This window comes from Pungitius pungitius, chromosome 6, assembly GCF_949316345.1.
Source record: "Pungitius pungitius chromosome 6, fPunPun2.1, whole genome shotgun sequence".
NCBI classification, from domain to species: Eukaryota; Metazoa; Chordata; class Actinopteri; order Perciformes; family Gasterosteidae; genus Pungitius; species Pungitius pungitius.
The window spans coordinates 6345985-6367375 of NC_084905.1; the positions used below are offsets into that span (position 1 = coordinate 6345985).

The window sequence follows — 21391 nt, forward strand, 5'->3', positions numbered from 1 at the left end:
ACACCAAACATCCCGTCACAGTCAAGGGGGCTTCAAAGGTATCGGCGGGGTTGCGGGTGACGGGGGGGGGGGGGGGGGAGACAGAAAGGCATTGGACTTTGTTTGTTTTTAACTCGTTCCCGGTCTGGTTCGTGATCAGATAAGAGTTGAGCCAGGTGGACAACGAGGAAGCGTCCATTCCTGAGAAAAGACGGTTCGTCCAGCCTCACCTTTGAAGGCCTGAGACCTCAGCAAGTTTACCAAGATGTCATGTGCTTCACTGCAAACCCGTCATAGGCTCACAAATAACAAGGGGAACAGATGTACACATTTAAGATACCACTTGCTACTTTATTGTTAAATATCATCTGTTAATATATCATATTTCATCTATATCACATGTCCTGTAACCTCCCCCCACAAGGCGCTCTTAGAGCAAAACATATCCTGGTTTTTCAGCTGGACTGGGGCCCCACCCATACAGGTGGAGCAAAGCATGCTGGGAGGGGAGAGGGGGCCCCGGCGAAGCCCTGCAGGGCAGGAATGTGGTGCTGCCCGCTTTGCAAACACGGTTAAAGAAGTGCATACACCTGCTAAAACATCACACTGAGCTCCAGGAGAGAGCAACAGGACGTGGATGCCCTCTGGAATACAGTCACGCTCACAGAGGCAGACTCACACGGGTCGGCAGAGAATTCGGGGGGAAAAAAAAGAAAAAAAATGTAATGTAATGAAAACAATGTAAGTTGTTTTAAATTGATTTCTGTTGCTTAACAGGATTGAAAAAGCCAGACAAACATTCTTCTACAGATTGAATACAATGCACATCATTACATTCCAATAAAAGGATAAAAACACAAGTGAAATGCAATGAAACATGAAGGCACGTTAATGATTATGGTGCACATTTTGTCAAAAAACCACAGCTGTACAGGATGAAGGCGGTGCCGGGGCCCCTGGCTGCATGTTGGCAGATCACACTGAACATAGAATATGTATTGCATCATATGTATTGCATCATACATTTAAAAACAAAGAAAGAAAAGGCAACCTTGCAACTTTCCCAAAAGTGGCATCACACTTCCATAGAAGTCCAACGCCTTTCAACGCATCTATTCAATGTGTGTGTGGGTGTGTGTATGCCTGAAGAGAGGTGCAGGAGGGGAGCACCGGCCATCTCTATAGCGGTGGAGGGACGCTTTGAGCCAGTTGCATTGTTCCTTTGGGGAGGGTAGAAAGGGGGGGGGGGGGCTCACATGAACACGAGCCGAGAAGAGGACAGAGACACGTGGCTTTGAGTGCGGGTACGTCCCAGAGCCGACATACCTCCCCGCCCCCTCATCTGTCCCCGTCCTGTCGTCACACCTCTTGTTCTTCTCTCCTCCAATAGCGCAGCGCTGTGAGACTCAGCGGAGGTCAAGACTTATTTCCATGATGCAAGCTTGCATAATGGCTGTCTGGATCCCAGCCAGCCCTACCCAAGCTCATCACAGGATTTTCATTGAGATTCAAATTTGAAAAATATAAAAAAGCAGTTTCGGAATAGTTCTGCTTTTCTGCTTTACAGCTGTACGGCATTAGCCACTCTTTTCGCCATTTTCTATAAGAATAATAAAAATAAACCAAAAAAGTGCTAATACCAGACTAATACCATAGTGTTAATTTGATTGACGTCCGCCTCTAGCCATCACAGCTCTGACCAAACCACCACTGATGAAGTTCCAGATAAACACTTGACTCAATTAGTCGACCTGAAAGTCTAGTCGGCGGCTGCTCTACAGAGCTCCTCCTCCGTGTCCCTGAACTCGATGGCGCGCTGTGGGAGCAGCTCTGCTCGACCGGCGTCGCTCAGAGCCGCCTGTGCTGCGTGTTTCAGTTTGCGCTGCACGCAGAATATTTAAGGCACCATGGCAAAAAAAAAATTAAAATATGAATAAGTATGAACCAGAATATTCTGGTTAAATGCATGTTTGTGAGTATTAGTAACATAGTTCTGAGTCGGAGGCTCGGCGGAGTTCGGTCTGAATGTCACATCATCAACTAATGGAATTTCAAAAAAACCTTGATGATACATCAATATTTAATGTAGAATGTTAAAACCCCTTGGCTTTCTGCTGTAAACAAGCAGCAGCAGTCTCCTTATAAAGTAAAAGGCTCAGTATGACGTCAGAGCACTGTTGCAGTACCGGCTGCGGTCAGCAGGCAGTGCTGTGGAGTTCTCACACAAGCCGTCTTCTCTTGACTGAGCTGCAGCTCCAAACCCAAACTAAAACCAACGCAAAGCCTGTTAATAATTAACTTATTTAAGCTACATATTTCCACCTTGGCAATTACCCATTACTGTTATTGGTGTACGGCAAACAAACTAAAAAAAAATAAATCTAAACGATCCCACCACCATGTGTAACTGATTTGTAATCATAGTAAAAAAGGATGTAAATCCTGTTCACTCCTTGAAAGGAAAACACGGGAAATATTTGTGTTGTGAGAAAAACAAAAACAAAAGTGTGGAGAGCTGCTCGGAGACTGGGAGAACGGGAGCTCTGGTCTGTTACTGGGAGCACTGGGAGCACTGGGCCCAGTGGCTTCAGTGGGCGTGCTGGTCGCCGTCAGCCTCCTGTAGGAAAGGGCTGAAGGAGGAGCGCACGGTGCGGCTGCAGAGCGACTGCTGCACGCGGAAGTTGTTCACCATGCTCCTCTGTACGTCTTCCTCCGCTGAGGTGAAGAGGAGGCTTCGGAAAACCGCCAGCTGAAGGCAAGGAGGGAGAGGGACAGAGGTCAGAAACACAAGGGCCGACTCGGGACAGCGTGTCACTTTTTTCCTGGTCAAAAGGAGTGGTTGTTTCCTAGTTCTTCACAGGAAAACTGGCTCCTTCTTATTTTGGAATAAATCCATCACACCCCAGAGCAGGTAAAAGAACCTCTTCATCCAACCTCTCAATGTTTCTGCTTGTACTCTTCCACTCGGCAGTAAGAGCGGATTAGTGTGTGCTGGAGAACAGCCTCTCAGATACCTCACTAACTTGGCGATAAATATTCTAATAATGTTAATTGTTCTACAGTACGCTGCTCGGTGCGCTCACTGCCGCAAGGGGGGACAAAGAAGACAGAGTCCAAGTGCATAAAAATCCTCCCACCCCGTCCGTCTTCCAAATTAGTTTCATGGTTAAACAGGAAATGTGGACCTGTGTCGGCCCCTCCCGGGAGTGACAGCAGCAGCTCGTTGGATCATCAAAACATTGCTTGTTTGGATAAACTAAATCATATGGAAACATCGAAATGGTGCTTCTCGACTGGAAAAAAAAAGTAGAAAAACTCATTTACACCCTCTTTATTATTTACTTCATACTGTTAAAGTGGTAGCATTTTGAACTGGACGAGAACACTACACACCTGGTCGTGGCTGACTTCTATGTGCTGCTTCATAAGCATCCAGGAGACGGACTCGGTCAGCGGGGGGGTTGTCAGAGAGCCGTGGTAGGTCCAGTAGTCGTCGGTGTTGGCGGGTAACAGGGAGGCGGGGTCGAACCTGGTAAACTCCACGACGCTGTCCTGCAGACAGGTGCACAGGGGGGAGAAAACACAAGCGTCACAGAAGGTACATTATTTTTTTAGGGATTCTAGCTGTGCACACATGAGGCTAGAACATTTAGATTAGATTAATATACTATAAATGTTTATTATATATTGGAATAAAATATATATTAAATCAAATATTCAAAATGTTCCTGAAGTCATTGTAACATGTGCTAGAATTCATGATTACACAGCAGACTGACGCTATGATCTAAATACTACAACCACCCTTATCTAATAGTTATCTGTTATGAAACATGTCACACAAGAACAATGAGTGTTATACCACAGCGGCAGCGCCCTTGCTGCACAAACACCAACTGATTAGAGATAAGCTGCATGGTAGCAGTAATGTGGAACACAGTGGCGGCTGGTGGATTTTTTTGTGGTAGCCAATCAGTGTCAGTAAACATGTATGATTCAATGCAAAAAAAGGGTATGAAACACGCATTATAACTTTGCAGATAAATATTTAACATGCGCACGGTGCGTAAATATGCGACGTTATCGTGTAGCTCACTAGCCAGCTTAACATCGCGGGTAGTCTCTACAGAAGCGTCATGTGTGCAGCTTCCCTTTCACGCCGGGCCGTCTCTGATTGTGAGGTCAGGCTGATCTGGGTCCAGCTGTTTAACCTCTAGTTTCTCAAAGTTGTTCTCTCGAACCGAGTTCGGGGCGGGTCAGGACACATCCAGTCGTCGCTCTTGTTGTGTTGTTAAACGGTGCGTTGCGAGACTCGCCCTGACGAGAGCGCAGCGTATGGCGGCAAAGGACTATGCCCAAATCTCAATGTATTTTCGGACACTGAAATTATAATGTCACTCATTTACTTATCCGTGATTGGCTGCCGCCGCAAAACAAATATTGGCTACTTGTAAAAAAATGTCGCTCAGGGTGGGGCTATGCCCTCTATGGACCAGCCCCCGTCGGTCAGTCCCCTCAGAGAGGCCTTTCTCAACCACCCGGTGACGTCTCCTCGGACCCACTAGAGGGCGCTAGTATTTACCTCGCAGCGAAGTGTCATTAATATTGAAAAAAAGGGCAGCGTGCGCGTGTGTGACACTGACCTTGTGTCTGATAGCAGGCAAGGCGTCTACCAGCTTCTGCAGCCCCTCGTGCCTCTTTCCCACCTACACAAAGGATTAGACATTAATCTGGATGGCAGTCAGTCAGAGTGTAAACTGCACACATAGCATGCGGCGCGTAATGGACACAGCGTGGCCTCATTCACGATGCAGCACGAGACTATGTCTGCGGACACGGGTCCTAGTGTCCCCTGTAATCACTGCGGGCTCCTCCAAGTGGGCCGTACCTTCAGAAAGACTCCAATGACAGCCAGTCCGTTGTCCTCCATCACTGCCTCCTCGAACAGACTGTAGCGGTCGGAGTTCCAGTGGACCAGGTGGAGCTGAGAACGCACACACACACAGTGTACATACACATCATGAGTCCGTCTGTGTGTGTGTGTGTGTGTGTGTGTGTGTGTGAGACTGAGTGTTTATGAGACCCTGATCTTTTTCAGGCCTCGGCTCTTATCCCTGATGCACTCATTCTGTCTTCTGAGCAACCCACTAATTCCGTCTTTTCAAAATAAGAGTTTACTCTTTCAACGGGGAGAAAAAAAAAATAGAAGGGAACGTTGACTTATATTTAAAAAAAAAAGAAAATAGATAGGGATGGCGCTGCAAACTGCAATGGTTGAAGAAGCATAAACGAAACTTGACTTGACTTTGAACCCCCACCAATTAAAACCGCAGACGGTTTTACAAAGGCCCAACTCAGGGCGTGTGTGAATTAGGAGCAGACCCTTTGTTTGCGTGTAATCAAAGCTACCATCTGACTGTGGGTGAAAAACCAACGGAAAAACCTGCATGCAGGTCATAATATCTCTGAGGACAATACACGGAGGCTCATGTATTGCTCATCCGGTAGATCCGGTAGAGCCGCCGCTCGTCGGCACGCCTTCAGCGACTGCACCAGAGATGCCAGAAGCAGAGCTACAAGTCCTCTTCGGTGTTCGACTAATACCAGAAAAATGGGTGAAGATGAGACACATTCAGAACTGCATTGTGATCAGTGTGGATGAGGGAGTAGCGGAATAAAAATGGGGGGGGGAAAAAAACCTCACAGAATTGTCAGTCAAGGCCGTAACTTGATCCTCTACACACACACACGCACACACACACACACACACACACACACACACAGAGTGCTGAGATCAACGACATGGACACCCGCTGACACCATGTTAGACTTTGGTACAGACGAACACATGCCCGATGTACCATTCAAAGATCTCCTTCAACTCGGGGTTTTTCCACCGAGTTGAAGGCGAATAGAAAACAAACAGGACTGCGAAAGTAAGTCAACATTTGCCGTGTTTAAACAGTGCCGTGTTACATTTATTTTGTATTCTTTTAACCCTCAAGAGACCGTCTCGTCGTGGGAAAATGGAATGCGGAGGATGAGCTGCTCTCTTTTTCACAACCTGCTCTGGCTTTTTGCACTGCACGTGGCTGTACAATGCGGTTCCTTGTTCTATGCCGTCTTTAGTCAGGACGGTGCCACAGTGTGACACGAATAGCAACCGATGACTTTTTCCTCATTGTTCCTGAGACGCAGAGTAAGAGAGGCCCTGATGACCAACGGGCCCTCTGGTGGAAACGTGACACAATGGAGACACAGTGAGAGCAACGACTTCTTCGAAATATCAGCTGTTGTCAGTACATGGTGCATGTTGATTTTTGGCCTGGACCATTTACCTCTCTTATGGATCCAACATCATCGATCAATCAGAGGAACAGATTGGGGGAGGATGGGTGGGGATGATTTGCCCTCTCATTTAATGTCCATTCACAAGATATAATCTCCCATGGGTCCAGCCGGTGGCCGAGGATTACTCACTAAAACCATTCACATGCTATGTGATGGTATGTGCCCCCCCCCCCAACACAAAGAGTGTTGTTCTAAACAACAGGTGTTCTAGTTATTCTGTACACCCGCTGTACAGTAATTTGGGAGAGAATATAGTTTCCCAAAGGAGCTCTATTTTAAGAACTATATTATTAACATTACCACATGCGGGTCGGCTTTAAAACGGCCTTTTCTATCTGGTAGACTATCAAAGGAAGGAGCGGTGGATGGCGAGTGGCGGCGCTGTACCTCTGCGGGGAACAGTCTCCGGTCCACCGTGTGCTCTGACCCCCAGGCGTTGCTCTCCCCCCAGTGGAAGTGGAACTGGCACAATCGATATGTGTCTTGCAGGGGGCCCCCCTTCAGCGCTGCGCCGCAAAGTAAAACACATCTTAAAAAAGGACACACCTGCAACATCAGAGATGTCACAATCCTGGACTTTTTTTAAATGCCCTTTCTTGAGTTGCCTCGTTAATAGATAACAGGGAAAGCGGCAGGAGATGCAACATGTTGTTGTAGTCTGTCATGCAGTAATAAAACCCTGTTGTGAACCTGCCCTGGATCCATCAGGACCAGGGAGACCAGGGAGATCACTTAGAAAGTGATGTCAGTGCTCGTGCCGCGGCACCATAATTATACCAAAATAAAATTGAAATGACCAAATCTCCCCAGACAGACTAATTAGCTGTTGTTGAGGTCAGAACACACACGCGTTGGTCACATGACCCACGTGACTGTCGGGCATATTTTATCAGCGGCTTTAAGTGTAGCATTGATTACAAGACAGAGGGTTCTTAAGCAAAGGGGGGGCGGGGGGGAATAAGCCTCTTCTGTAGATCCGAAGAAACATTCTTCGGGCTGAGTTTTAAATCCATTCAGATTTAAAGGGAAACTATCGACTTGCTCCAAATCTGTCTTTCATGTGGAAAAACGTCTGTGACAAATAACGCAGCTCTTAACACATATTCATGATGTCTCCATCCGTGACAAAATAAACACAGGATTGAGTACTCACTGGACTTGTCGGTGGTGTCGTCATACTCCACCAGAAAGGAGTAGCCGTTGTTCCAGATCTGCTGGCAGGTCTGCGGGTCGTAGTCGTGGACCAGGGGCTTCAGCTCAGAGTCAAACACGCTCTTTCGCACCACGATGTCGATGGGGGACTGGCGATCGCCCCCAGGTACCGCGAGGGGTCCCTGCCACATGGGATGTACTGCGAGAGGAGGAGGAAGATGCAGAGGATTAGGAAAAAAACGACATGTCAAATTTTTTTTTTAAAAACACCTGCTGAAAAGAGAAAAAGAAGTGAAAACAAAAGTGCTGACACCTACTTTTCATGTTGTACTCGGCTGCGTCATGCATAGTAAGACAGTCCATGTTAAAACAAAAAGCAAAAGAAACTACAGTGTCAGCGCTGGCCAGAGACACAACGCACAATCCGTGCTCCTTCCCTGAGTCCTTTGGAGGAAATGAATGAGGAAAGGAGCAACTGAGCGAAAGTACTTCCTTATAGTCAGTAGTTTGGTCTTTCCCAGAAGGATATCAGAAAATAAAGAGCGAAATGGGCTGGCTGTACAGAAAGTGACACGCGGAATGTTCTGGCACGCCCCCAGCTCCCCTACACAGCGGGGAAATCTGACCGGGACCTCCGGCCGGTCAAACTGCCGGCTCAGGCCAACGCGTCTCAATGGACCGGACTTCTAATTATCCCGAAGCCTCCGTCCTCCTTCTTCACCCTCTGAAATCCACCGACTACTTATTAAAAGGTTCAGTTTCCCTCCCACTCCTGACCGACGGGTATCTACAGAAAGGAATCTCTTCGAGTGCGGCTTTCAGAAAGGGCACAAAAGCGGCACAGGCTCTTCTTTCCTCCCCCTCCGTTCATCCGGGCTTAAGGTTTCCACTGGGGCAAAAAGCTCTGACCGGGTGATGACCTTCACAAGATTGAAAGACTTAACTCTCTAGAATTCTGCAAAGCAGCGACAACGTGCTCTCTCCCCTCTGTGACTGTGGAAAGAAATCGGTTCGGTCTGTATGTCGCCATTTGTGACACACATTGTACTGGGGAGGATGTTTAAAGCGCACTGTGATTCAATTGTGTTTTATAATTGTGTTTATATTTGTACTGTGGCGTATCCGAACCAGACACAAAGGTTATACTTCGAAGCGTGCAACATACACGTGACGTGTACACGCCACATTTTGATCACTGGGCTGACTTCTAACTGCACAGTACTTCAAGTACTCCAAATGTGGGGCGACTCAAACGGCAGCTATATTTCCAGTTCCAGCAGACAAAGGCCTGGTCGGAAAATTCTGCAAAAAAACTTGAAGGTGCATCCTATCATGGAAGCAAAAATTGTACAAAGATCTAATACTACCTTTAAGCAGTCCTGATGATTGATTTGAAACGTTGCCTACAATCACACTATCCACCCAAAGATGCAAAAAGGGATAGATGCTTTGGTGTAAATACTGATTTCAACTCCCGAAAGAGCCAAACAAAAATATAAATGGAAATCAGTGGCCGATTCAATGACGCATTCACAGTTCTTGACAGTGATGCACGAATCAGTTGTTCTCGGAATTATCTCAAGACGGTATTGACAAACCGCTTTAAAAAAAAAAGGTTAATTAGAATCGACGGGCAGGTTTCAGGGACTCGTTGCAGGGTGAGCAGCCTGCCCCAGGCGAGTTCCACTCAAGTGCTTTAGGTGGTCGACCAACATCAAGGTCAAGGTGTCGGGAAGCACAGCCTGCATGCTCCCTGGGAGTCCGCTGTTCATGCCTGAGCAGCGGGGAGAACACAGATGTCTCTTCAGAGAGTAAAGTCAGATCAAAAGGGCAGAACGCTGGACAGACAAGAAACCTCCTTTTTTAGAGGACGAGACAGAGAGTACTCCCGTAGAGCTCTGGACACACCGTGCCCATTGCAGCTTGATAACGTTTAGAATGAACTGTGCTCATTATCACGGTTGGACATAAAAAATGGTGAGACACAAGACCCACGTTATTTAGTGTGGCGAGCAGGCTTTTGAGACGTTCCTTAAATAAGAAGGGCAAATGACCCATAGGAGAGAGGTGGAACATGAAAAATAAAGAAATGTTCTAGTGGCAAGGGTGTATCCTATAATTGCACTGCGCATCTTTATTTTTTACCATTTTGATGCCCATCACATGATGATCCCCCAAGGTGCTGTGGAGAAATATAATTATAATAATAATAATAATAATAATATAAAACTCAGAAATTAGTCTGCGTCTTTTGCACTTCTAGTTCAATAGCTTATTAGAATGTTTTTGGTGAGATGGCTGGAAAGAGATTTGTTGCACACATAAAATGTGTCACTAAAATAGCCTACTTGTTTTTTTATTTAAAAACAGGTGAGTGTGTCATAGTGCGCTTATAAATTCTGGGAATTGCATTGATACTTCAAAATTCACCACAGTTAAAAGGGGACCAGAACAATGCGAGATTACACAACATCCGATGTGAGGTCTTAACATAAGGGCCCCAATGTGGGCCAAAGGGCTTCAGGTGGCCCCTAAAAGGAATTGGAAAACCTGGAGACGGAGATCCATCTTAAACAAGTGATTCTGATCCAGATCCAGCGAAGGTGCAGAGTCCCGTCCGGGTTTTCCCGGAATGACAACACTCGCTACGCTTCGCGTTCTCGGACGACAACAATCGCCGATTAAATGATGCTCGGCGCGAGCCGCTGCCTGTCAATCAGCCGACAGACACACAACCGCACCGCCACGGCGCTAATGTCGGGAGTTATAAAATGTCCCCCGTAGTAAGTTGACGGTACTCACTCTGCGACAGCACATATTTGCTTGAGCACGCCAGGAGGCTGCATCTCCTGACGGGCGTGATTCGGTGACTCCCGGCGTGTTTGAGGAGGTGTCGGCGGAGCTGCGAGGCGAAGGGTCTCATGGCGGAGCACAGCGTCACCATGTTGATGCCGCTAGCGTCAACGGCTCCACAACCAGGCTAGCGGTTAGCTCCCGTCGGTTAGAACCACGGGAAGTCAGCTCTCTCCCTCTCGGCTCTGCCTTCCGACGGGTGGCCCGGAGGCGGGGGGAGGTGCAGGTACACGCATTAAAAACAATAACAACAACAACAACAACAACCGGTCCCCCCCGAGTTAACCCGGTTAGACGGCGTCCTTGTATGCCCTGACACCGGATGGACGACTAGAAGCCTGGGGACTGTTGTTCTGCGACACGGAAGGGAGGGGGAGAGAGAGGCAAAGGGGGGCGGGGTGAGGTTCTAACCAATCAGCGGCCTCCATTTAGGGGGCGGTAGTAGTGGTTACGACGATGATGAAAATACAGTTTTAATACGAGATGCAGGTGGTTTTTAAATACAAATACATTATATTTATGTTTTTTTCCCCCACATTTGTGATCATCTGTATCATCATACTGCTGTACTGAGTTGTACTGGTAATGCATAATTATAAAGGAGATAACTATAACTTGGTAACTCATTTACCCCATATTAACTTTACATTGATGTATCCAACTACAGCGCGAGGTCTTGTTTTATTCATTTTACCCAGACATTTCATTATTGATTTTGTTTTCCTGCGAAAACCTTTTAATGACTCTGCTTTCCGATTGTGGTCAATGAGTATGCAAAACACTAGTATGTCTGCTTAGAAGAAATGTATATGTTTATTGTACTTCATTAGAAATTTTACTGCAGTCAAAGTATTATCAGCAATACTTCTTTAAAGCCTGAGGAGTAACGGTACTCGGCATGCAGAGTGGCCCTGTTTATTCTGCCGAAGGACTATGTATGTTGTAGTTGCCTACATGCCTCCCTTTTTTATTTGTAATGGAATTTTCTTTTTGATTTGCATGTTTTTGTGGTTTTTAAATGTAGTTATTTATTTACAGGGCGTTTAATCGTCCTTCTCCTCCTGGTACACTATGCTCACAAGCGCCAGTCACGAGCCTGCAAACACCTTCCGAGGGACTCGAGCCAGCAAGGTTCCAGTCTTATCTCATCGTCAAATATTTTGAAATCAATCAATGTTGATAACAAAGGGCCGTCTGTGTATCTTTGTCATAGTGTTGCATCAGTTACTCCTAAAGGACGTCACTCTGTGCAGAGATGAACACATGACTGGAAGACTTTAACCCCACGAAATGAACACACAACATATTCAGAACATCAAACATAACATCTGCATGTTTTTGTTTGTGCTTTTACTTAAAGTCAGCAGGTTACCATAATCAGGCTCTTCGACCCCAGTTATCAGTCTGGGTTTCCTTCCTTCCAAAACAACTAGATAGATCTGTATGGTAATCCAAACATGTACAATTATTGCATATATATACTGTATATATGAAGATGATACATCTATAAATAGATGTATAGCATATCAAAATGGAAGAGACAAAAGAGCCATGACAAGTACGTGTCTTTGTTGAGTTTATTGTCTGTGTCCAAAAGGTTTCTCAGCAGAGTAACAAATCAGATCGCAACAAATTATGAAACTGAGGACACAGGGACACGGGAGAAGACTGCAGGGGGTCAGCGGCCACGCTTTGTGTCCCTCTGGTGTGAAAAAGAAGGCCCAACATTTTTTAACGTTAAAATACTGCAGGCATGGATGTGGGCCGCTGTTTCTCAGCCAGAGCCCCGAGGATAACCTGCAGGCCGTTGCTAGGAATTTGCAATCAAAACTTGTTTTGGAAAAGTTGCAAACTAATGCCGCCCGCCCCCCACCCGCCATGATATGTGCACAATGTGGCCAAACGGGGACATTAACACCCCCCACAGCCAAGTCGCGCTGGTTTTGAGCTTGGCTTTAGACTCCTTGGCCAGTCCGTTGCACCACAGCTGCCCCTCCCCCACAAAACAGATATCAATATGACAACCCATGAAACACTTTCTTTACATCTTGTAAATTTTACCTGACCACAAAACCCCCTCACTTGTGTAGTAGCATGAGATATACATTACGTTTATAAAAAAATACAAAAAAACAAAACAAAAACTTTTTCAAACCACCAAGAGGTTTTTTGTAGGAACCAGAAACCAGGCAGATTTTTTCAAAAAGTTTTAAAATGTAGAACCTATTTACAGCATCATCTCAGAGCAATGTGGGGGGTGCGGAGGGGTAAGTAAGCACAAACACAGCTGGGTGGGGAGGAAGTGAGGAGAGCAAATCAGGGCAGGTAACTGTTGTACATAAAAGAGGTGTCTTATTCAAACTTGCTGTCAGTCTGGACTCAAATGTGAAAAGCCTTCAAAGACGCCTCAGTCCTCCAGGGGAACAAAGGGAGGGGGGCGGGCAGGGGGGACGGGGGTGGGTTGTTAGTCCAGTGCAATGATGTCATCATTGTCGTCGTCGTCATCATCGGCGGCAGCAGCAGCCGCCCTCGATTGGTCTGTCCGCAGGCGCTTGGTGGAGGTCTCTCCGGTTTCTGCGTCGGAGTGCTTCCTCTTGGTGCCACTTGTTGCTGCTGCTGAACTGGATGACGCCCCTTCCTCCGCCTCCTCTTCCTCACCAGAGTCAACAATCATGACGTCATCATCCTCTGCTGGAGCTGAAAGGTGACAGACAATAGCATTCACATGTGCCCAAATAAACAACAACAAACCGGTACAAACTTGTTATACGGCAAAAAGAAATTGCACAATAAGAACAACGAGGTTTTGTGAAGCTCAAATGGTCAATTCAAATCTAAAGAGTAAGAAATTCATTATCTATAAGATAACTGACTGCTAACGGAAGTTGGTGCTGTCTGTCACAATGAAAGATTACATATCTCCACAATAACATCTCTGATCAGATACTACCATGGAGTAGTGAGGGGCCATTAAAAATTAAAGACTCGGTCAGTTCATTTAAGATAAAGCTTAAAACGTTCCTCTTTGATATTGCTTATAGTTAGGGCTGGCTCAGGTTAGCCTGGACCAGCCCTTAGTTAAGCTGCTCTAGGCTTAGACTGCCGGGGGACTTCTTAGGACACACCGAGCCCCTCTTTCACTCTCACACTCTCACTCTCTCCTCCCACAATCATCCATGTTTTGTTTTATTAATGTACATCACTAATTAAGCTTCTTTCCGGGAGTTTTTTGTGCTTTCTCGCCTAGCAGGTCTCCGTGGATCATAGTTTCGTGCGGACCCCGGTTCTGACTGCTGGCTCATGGCTCTGCTGACACCTGCTGCTGCCATCATCATTACTTACTATATGATTCATATTACTGTCATTATAAACCAACATCTTTCTGCTCTCCCTCCCCACAGAAGCCTCTGTGGATGGTGGTTCGATCTGATGGAGGTTGTCCCTGCAGTGGTCCTGCCGTACACCTGTTCTGCTACTTGCAATTACTTGTATCATTTCAGTTAGAGAAATTGAATGTATTGTACATCTTTTACATTGTTGATTCTGTACACATGACATCCATTGCAGTCTGTCCATCCCGGGAGAGGGATCCCTCCTCTGACGTTCTCCCTAAGGTTTCTTCCCTTTTTTCCCCATTGAAGGGTTTTTTCATATTTTGGGGAGTTTTTCCTGTGCCGATGTGAGGGTTTCGGGAAAGAGGATGTTGCATGTGTACAGACTGTAAAGCCCTCTGAGGCAAATTTGTAATTTGCGATTTTGGGCTATACAAAATAAAATGAATTGAATTGAATTGAATTAAACCGTCTGGAGCGATAACACAAAGCAGCGCATACCGTCCCTCCTCATTGGAGTTAAAGAGACAAAAGCCAAACAAACTCGCACCACTTGGATCTGAACTAAGAACAAACTAAAAACAATTCAAAGAAAAAGTTCTCTCCTGCTGACCTTTAAAAGAGGTGGATGGCTGGGCGGAGTCCTTGTTGCCGTTGGTGATGCTTTTGACCTCTTCCTGGGTACTCTGAGGGGGCGGAGCTTTGTCCGGGGCCTCGCCTACAACCTCGAACTCCACATCGCGCTCCAGCTCCTCACTGCATAGAAAGATGCAAACAGAAAAACCGGTGTGTAAAAGTCTCCATAAAACCCACACACACACATTAGAGCTGAAAAATGGGCACATTCAAGTGTGCACAATGCACTTCACTCGGACGACTCAACATGACCAGAGGTACATACGTGTGCAGGACGTTGACGAGCAGCGCGTAGTCTTGGAGGAAGTCGTCGACCTGGAGGCGGCTGCCATTGCGGATTCCGAAATCAGCTAGAATTTTGCTGTTGTTGGCTGTGGGGGGGAATTACACACACACATACACTTAATGTGTTTGTATTACTATACATTTCATTAATGAAGAACTCTTCCCCACAACACTTTTGGAAGATTTTTTTTTCAAGACTGTTAATCACAATATATTCCCATAATTATAATAAATTATTTGTTCAGGGTATATTCTCTTAATGAGCAAATCTACTCAAAAAGGTACATATACCTATAGATACACACTCCCACTAATCCCACTCCCACTAAAACTCCCACTCTAATGACAAACCCTCGCAAAAGAACTACTCATGTCCACTAAATGCTTTTTAATCTGTTTGGCCAGTTTTAGCTCAGGACTAATTAGACAGATGCAACTACAGCGCCCCCCTCCCTCTGGCGTAATGGCACATCCATTGCATGTCTTTCTCTCCCTCCCTGCTTACTTTCTGTCTCCCCCTCCTCCGAGGAGATGAGGATGGTCCCTTTTCCATCCTCAATCTGAACATCTGGAGCCACCATGCCGAACCTCTCCTTCAGGATCTGATTGAAACGTACGAAAACATCCTGTCAACAGCTATTAAGTGACGCGGTGGTGGTACACATCTTGATATTTACAGAATATTTAACAGGCTTTAAATGGTGCATGAAATACGGGCCTCTTTAGGCATTTAACGGCTAATGTCTAGCTAGTGCCTAACGCATCGCCAGCGTTTTGCGCGACAGGATAACATACAAAGTCCATGCATAGACGCGATGATGCTGGAGGGGGGCGAATCACGATTGAGCAGCGCGTTTCTCGCGTTTAGTTCGCACCAAAGTCGACGCGATTTTGAAGTTAGCGTCGCGTTTGGTGTGAACGTGGCATAAGAGGGATGCCTGAGGTGGGGGACTAGGGTCAACCAGCTCGTCGTATTACCCTGTCCTGCAGAGCGAGCACCGTGGTTTTGTGGACGTTGAGCTTGACGGTGACTTCGGGTTTGCTGGCGCAGACGTAGCAGCTGGCGCTGGGCGGATCCAGGACGCACGGGATCAGCAGCTTCTTCCTGAGGTTGGGACACTTGTTCAGGAAGATCTGCAGTAAAAAAAAAAAAGTACAAATGGCGTGAGAAACAGCGGGAAAATACTAGTACGGCTTCATAAGCCTTCTCCTCACACTAAACAGAAACTACATGCTCTGTGTGAATATTACTACTACTCGGCCAAAGAAGGCAACTGGAAGGCTGTACAATTCTTTGCAGTTACCGCAGGAGCACAAAAACAAAATGCATCTCAAAAGGATGTCAAGGATCACTAACAGGAAAACTGAATGAGGCTGTGGGGGATAGGTTGGCTGTTTCTAAACTACCAATCATTACTTCGGTTTGTTTCAGACATAAAGATAATAACTTCCTAAAGCAATGACTTTGGACTTTCATTTTAGTTCCACCATCAATTATATTCAAAAGTTCTGATGGGATCATTTCCCAGCCAGTATGAACAGGAGGAATCATTACAGTAAGGAATGTTTTCATACTTGGAAGGTGAGACAAGTAGAGATCTGAACTAAAAGCAAGCTTCAAAAGGCTTCTTAATCATTACGTAGTGCACTGCTACAGAAGTGTGACCTGTGAGCGGTCCACCACCAACCATGCGACAGGATTCCAGCTCCCCCGACAGGACCTTCAGACCCTCCAGCACGATGAGGCCGGCGATGACCGCGTTGGTCGTAGCAATAGCTGGAATGATGTTACCCGCCATGGCTGAAACAAAGCAAAACAAATAATTATGGCGGGGGTATATAACGGAACAGGCCTTTAAATTAAAAAAACACAGCAAACACAAGAGTTTGTAGAACGAGTAACTCACACTTCACATCGAATGGACTCTTCATGTTCATGCTGAAGATGTGCATCCGTAGGTTGGCTGCGGCAGTGACAAAGTCCAGTGCGGGGGGGTCATCCTGAGCACAGAAAGAGCCACACAAATTGTTATAGATGCTTTACAATTAAATGAAGTTGAAATGGAACTTTTGATCATTTGTTTCTTTAAATGGGTTCATGATGACAGAATATAACATCACCTTGTCCCACACCAGCTCGGATCCTTCTCCCTTCTCCTGCAGCTGGGAGCGGAGGGTCTCCACGCTGCGCTGGAACAGCTGGCAGAGGCCCCAAACACCCAGAACCTGCTGGTCCTTCAGACCCGAGCCAGCAGACACCTCCTGGGGACGCGCTTGGAGACAAGTACGGAGGAACATGAGCAGAGAAAACAGGTACAGGCCCATGCGTGAGCAGTGATACAGAGCCAGGACTAGATCCATTGTGGGGGTCGGGGGTGGGGGGGATGCCCATCGTTATCAACGGGAGTTGCTGGAGACAATCTGACAGGAACATGGAGATGGGAGGGGGTAAAGTGACACAATCCCGAAAGAGACGTACCACTGTTCTCCAGCTGTTGCCAGTCCAGAGGTGTGGGAGCTTTCCTCGTCTTCCACAGCTTGTCCATGGTCAGCAGGTACATGATGTCGTCTTTGAAAAGCTGGAGCAAAGGGCCAATCAGAACAGAGCATACAACGCATATTTGCACTTACATTTTGTATTACTATTTAATTAATCTATTATGATTACATTTGTATTATACATACATACATACATACATTTGAAGTTCAAAATCCAAAGTTATTGGATGGAAATAAACGGCCACACGTTGTAGCCAAAAGCAACACTTGCCTCTTTGTTTCCACGCTCCTACACTGTGGTAAATAATCGTTAGAATAGTCGACTAATCGAATAAATAGTCGACAGATTAGTCGATTACGAAAATAACCGTTAGTTGCAGCCCTAGCTGGCACTTGCCATTATGAAATTGAATATGAAAACTGTGGTTCTCCAACGCTCCATTCCAGCTGCGTTTCTAGTAGCTGTGGTCTGCTCGCCTCTGACCTTGTTGAAGAGTTTGGCGGCGTCGTATCCCGTGGAGCGGGCCCATTCCTTGGTGGAGACTCGCTTGATGTCCCCGTCCTTTTCGGAGGCCGTGGCGCGGGTCGCCGTGTCTTCGGGATTCCCTGTTTACGGAGCAAATGGATTATTGGGTCACAGCAACGATGGCTAGATTTGGTCCGTGAGCAGCGCTTCACTCTCAACTCACATGAAGCCTCTGGGTCCGCTGTGTCGGGGGACACCTCTTGATCAGCGTCCTCTTCCCCAAAAAGCTGACTGTAGCGGCGATAGACAAAGGATGCGAGGTGAGGTCCATAAGGTTCAGCACAGTCAACCTTAACGATGCCCGTACGCAGGCATGATGACAATGAGCCTTACTTGAAGAGGTACTTGGCCCACACAATGCAGTGGATGGGCTCGGACGGCGTGTTGCGGATGGTGCACCCCGGGAATGTCTTTTGGGCGGGCTTCGGTTGACACTCGTAGCACTCGGTCAGTCCCTGGTGAGCAAAGGGGACGAGAGAAGACAAGCGATGAGAGAGGGTGCAAAATGGAAATTGTGACGCGGGTCATGATGAGAGTGCTTTCTACCTTCTTGATGACGGTGACCTGCCCGAGGTATCCGGCCGAGCCGCTCTCTATCAGAGGGATGTCTGCTGCCAAACACATCCTGTTCACGTGGTTACGGGCCGCTACAGAGACAGGAAGGGGTTGCAACGTCATTACAATGGGTTTGCAGATGGGCGGTAGATTAAGATCTATATATCGCAGGTATTTTGGTAATTCAAAAAGTGAATAAGGAACAATCACATGGCAAAACCTATTTTTGGTTTACACCCGTGTAAATTAAATACTGAAAAATGAAAATAGCTTCAAGAGAAATTATGAAATAATAATTTAAATATACCCAGACAATGTTTACACGCAACCATACAGTATTTCATTCAACTACATAAACAGTTACCGTGGAGTCATTCATCAAATTAGCATTTGCTTGTTACAATTCATTTGGATCGTGTCGACATATCGCGGTGAATCATCGCCACGGTGAGGAGGGACACAAAATTTCATGTGACAATACCTCTGTTATCCAGTGCGTTCATCACCAACATGAACTTTCTGAAGAACTCCACATTGTACTCCGGGCTGTTTGAGGGAAGACAAAGGTTGATTATTTTTTGATGAATCGATAAAAAAACAGCATTAACAAAGGTTTAATTTCCAACCCTTTATTCTAAAACAGATCTCCAAATTCAGATTGCAACTATACTTCAGAAAGTATAACAATAATTTATGAAAAATAAAAAATACAAATCAGAAAATTTTGACGGGATTTGTTTTAACGTCAGAACTTGTTGTCTATACTACACTCACACACTCCGAACCACATCCCCATGTTCACTTGACGAGTAAACAGCATCAGCAGAAGGGCTGCTGGAGGTTCCTTACGTTCCCATGTCAAAACGGGACAACGTGGTGCTCTCGTGCCATGTTATGTTGACTTTGCGTATTTTGCCATTGACACGCTTTTTCAGTTCATTCAATGTATGGTTTATTCAGTCAGCAATAAACAAAGAAACTCACTTTGTGATGCTGTCATGGTAGGCAGTGATGTTCACCGTGGGACAGAACTGCAGGGCGCTCTCCTTGGCCACCTGCAGCAACAACAACAACAAATGTGCAAACACTGATTTAGTTGCTGTGTGGGGGTAGACAGTACAGCGTGCATGTTGCATCGGTGTTCAACATTAACCGACATTACCAGAGGTCAACAGGGAGGTCCACATTACCTGGGCTTTGGACTTGCCGACATGCTTCTTCTGAAAGAGGAACTGGCGGTTCAGGTTGCTGACATCAATAGTGTCCAAGTCGATCTGCCAATATATATCAACGGGGTGGTAGCGTTAGTCATGTGCACATGTGCTGTAACATCAAGCGTACAACCAACGCGTCATAGGTTGTTTGTTAAAAGTTTATTTTTTTACGTCGGCCTGTGCAAATGATGACACACAAGCCACAAAATCGTTGAGTGACTCTTCATACAAATACCAATTGGATCTGGCCTAGTGGTACTTGGAAAAGTCCAAGCGGAAATATGCTGCCTATTACTGTGATTGAATCTTGAAAAATTCAATCACATATTCTTGTAAGAAAAAGAGCGAAGAGAAAGTCAAAGTTGTGTCAATCATTCTTGGAGAGTTTGAAGCCCTAAAAACGGACGTGAATACAGAACATTAATACATAATAATGAATACATTGAATACATAACCAGGAGTCAAACATACATTTTCTGCTCGTTTTCGAATAGGAAGGCAATAAGGATGAGCATCAATCTAATATTCAGTTAATCAGCAACAAGTGACGACACCGAGAGGTCTATGAAGCCTTCACTGACATCCAGCGAATCTCAGCTTCACACACCTGACGGCTGTCCCTCGAAAACAACAAGCAGCCGCAACTAATAATAAGACGTTAATTTACTAAATCAAGCTTCAAGGAAGGAAGAACTTGATAACCTGACACAATTAACAGCGTGTGTTATTTAGCCGGTTGGGTCTCCGTCTCATTCCAAAGAAGTTGTCTGGCTAACTCAGCGGTGCCGATGGCGCCAAACGGTCCAGCCCCTATTGCTACAGCAGTGTTCACATTTTACCGACCTCAATGTCGGGCCTTCCCTTTAAACTGCGCCATTTGGGATATATGGGGGGGGGGGGGCTTTTGATATAACCGCCACTAACACTCGTATGTTTTCGTGCTTTTAAGCACCCTTCCAGGATTTAGCCCGAGCTCACACACCTTCCTAAAGAAGTCCGTGCAGCACAAAGACCTAGCACGATAGCTAGGTAGCTAATACACACACAAACATTAGTATGACGGACCAATTCGATGTTTTTGAAGCCGGTGAGGACGAGGTTCTTCAGCAGCTCGCAGCCGATCCCCCCCGCTCCGACTACCAGCACCTTGCAAGTGGAAAGGGTGTCAGAGAGCTCTTTACGAAGGGAACCAACAAGTTGAACCATGTTGACCGGCTAGAGAAGGAACCAGAGCCTACGGCACCGATAGCTTCTTCTTCTACGGAACTACAATCCTGCCTACTTCCGGGTTATTCAACCGCTTCTGCGGGCTTCTTTAGGCGCTGGTTTGTTTGAAGAGCGCTCTCTGCTGAGAATTTGTGGAAACTAGAAGATTGGATTGCGGTTGGTCAAAAACCTAAGATAAACAAACTAATTATAAAAGGTCGGGCTAATTCCGACATGTTTTGGTTGTCTATAATACTCTGCAGTGCCAGAATCACACATATCTCCATTAGGTAGACCCCCAGAACAGGTAATACGCTATGATACATATAGTATCCTAAAGTGTAATGTGGTTTGACTAATACTCACAGGTCTGTTTTCCAGACGCTCTCTAATTTTACAGATAAGTTGTAAGTGCATGCGTCTCGGGGATGCGCTGCTGCTTCTCTTGTAGCGGTGTTGGCAAGACATTTTCCGGGAAGTTGGTTGGGGCAGGTCAATTTGTTGCAAAAAGTTGCTAGAGGACGTTGGGACCTCAGAACGTGAGAACGTGTGTCATTACGTAAAATAACTGTGACTGTCCACCTCCGCAAAAAATATGATTTGACATTTCTTAGTTTAGATTTTTTCATTATAACACACTTTTATTTGGAGAAGAAAAACGCAACACATTTTTATTATGATTATTGAATTATTGTTATTATTTTCTTATAAACTTGTAAACCTTTGCATTGTGAACAATTATATAATTTCTTTTTAAACCTATAAAATAATGCTATAGCACAAAGTAGAAGACGAAATATTAC

General features: G+C 45.9%; 2 protein-coding genes across 3 annotated transcripts; both read right to left on the reverse strand.

Annotated features, from left to right (window-relative positions):
* Positions 1–305: 305 nt before the first annotated feature.
* Positions 306–10685, reverse strand: ca5a (carbonic anhydrase Va). 2 transcript variants are annotated; one of them, XM_037451085.2, is made up of 7 exons: positions 10285–10685; positions 7484–7681; positions 6718–6836; positions 4868–4963; positions 4623–4685; positions 3373–3531; positions 306–2728 (listed from the first exon to the last, which is right to left on the reverse strand). In XM_037451085.2, the coding sequence occupies exons 1-7, from the start codon at positions 10424–10426 to the stop codon at positions 2567–2569; spliced, it is 939 nt and encodes a 312-aa protein (XP_037306982.2). In that variant the 5' UTR covers positions 10427–10685; the 3' UTR covers positions 306–2566. The 2 variants fall into 2 exon arrangements, with proteins under 2 accessions (XP_037306982.2, XP_037306984.2); XM_037451087.2 differs by lacking the exon at positions 10285–10685 and adding an exon at positions 7800–8005.
* A 1215-nt stretch (positions 10686–11900) lies between these two features.
* uba2 (ubiquitin-like modifier activating enzyme 2) lies at positions 11901–20658 on the reverse strand. Its single transcript, XM_037452265.2, has 17 exons — positions 20448–20658; positions 19359–19442; positions 19153–19223; positions 18650–18714; positions 18160–18260; positions 17947–18068; positions 17777–17844; positions 17572–17693; positions 17068–17167; positions 16710–16861; positions 16496–16589; positions 16277–16389; positions 15567–15722; positions 15094–15190; positions 14569–14674; positions 14281–14423; positions 11901–13032 (listed from the first exon to the last, which is right to left on the reverse strand). The coding sequence occupies exons 1-17, from the start codon at positions 20586–20588 to the stop codon at positions 12800–12802; spliced, it is 1968 nt and encodes a 655-aa protein (XP_037308162.2). The 5' UTR covers positions 20589–20658; the 3' UTR covers positions 11901–12799.
* Positions 20659–21391: the final 733 nt, after the last annotated feature.

Coding starts and splice junctions, on each gene's coding strand:
- ca5a (XM_037451085.2), bottom strand. CDS start 10,426: ATGGTGACGCTGTGCTCCGCCATGAGACCCTTCGCCTCGCAGCTCCGC. Junction 7,682..10,284: donor CAAATATGTGCTGTCGCAGA/GTGAGTACCGTC, acceptor CTCCTCTCGCAG/TACATCCCATGTGGCAGGGA. Junction 3,532..4,622: donor TGCCTGCTATCAGACACAAG/GTCAGTGTCACA, acceptor ACCTGTCTGCAG/GACAGCGTCGTGGAGTTTAC.
- uba2 (XM_037452265.2), bottom strand. CDS start 20,588: ATGGTTCAACTTGTTGGTTCCCTTCGTAAAGAGCTCTCTGACACCCTT. Junction 19,224..19,358: donor TCGGCAAGTCCAAAGCCCAG/GTAATGTGGACC, acceptor TTGTTGCTGCAG/GTGGCCAAGGAGAGCGCCCT. Junction 13,033..14,280: donor GCCATCCACCTCTTTTAAAG/GTCAGCAGGAGA, acceptor GTCACCTTTCAG/CTCCAGCAGAGGATGATGAC.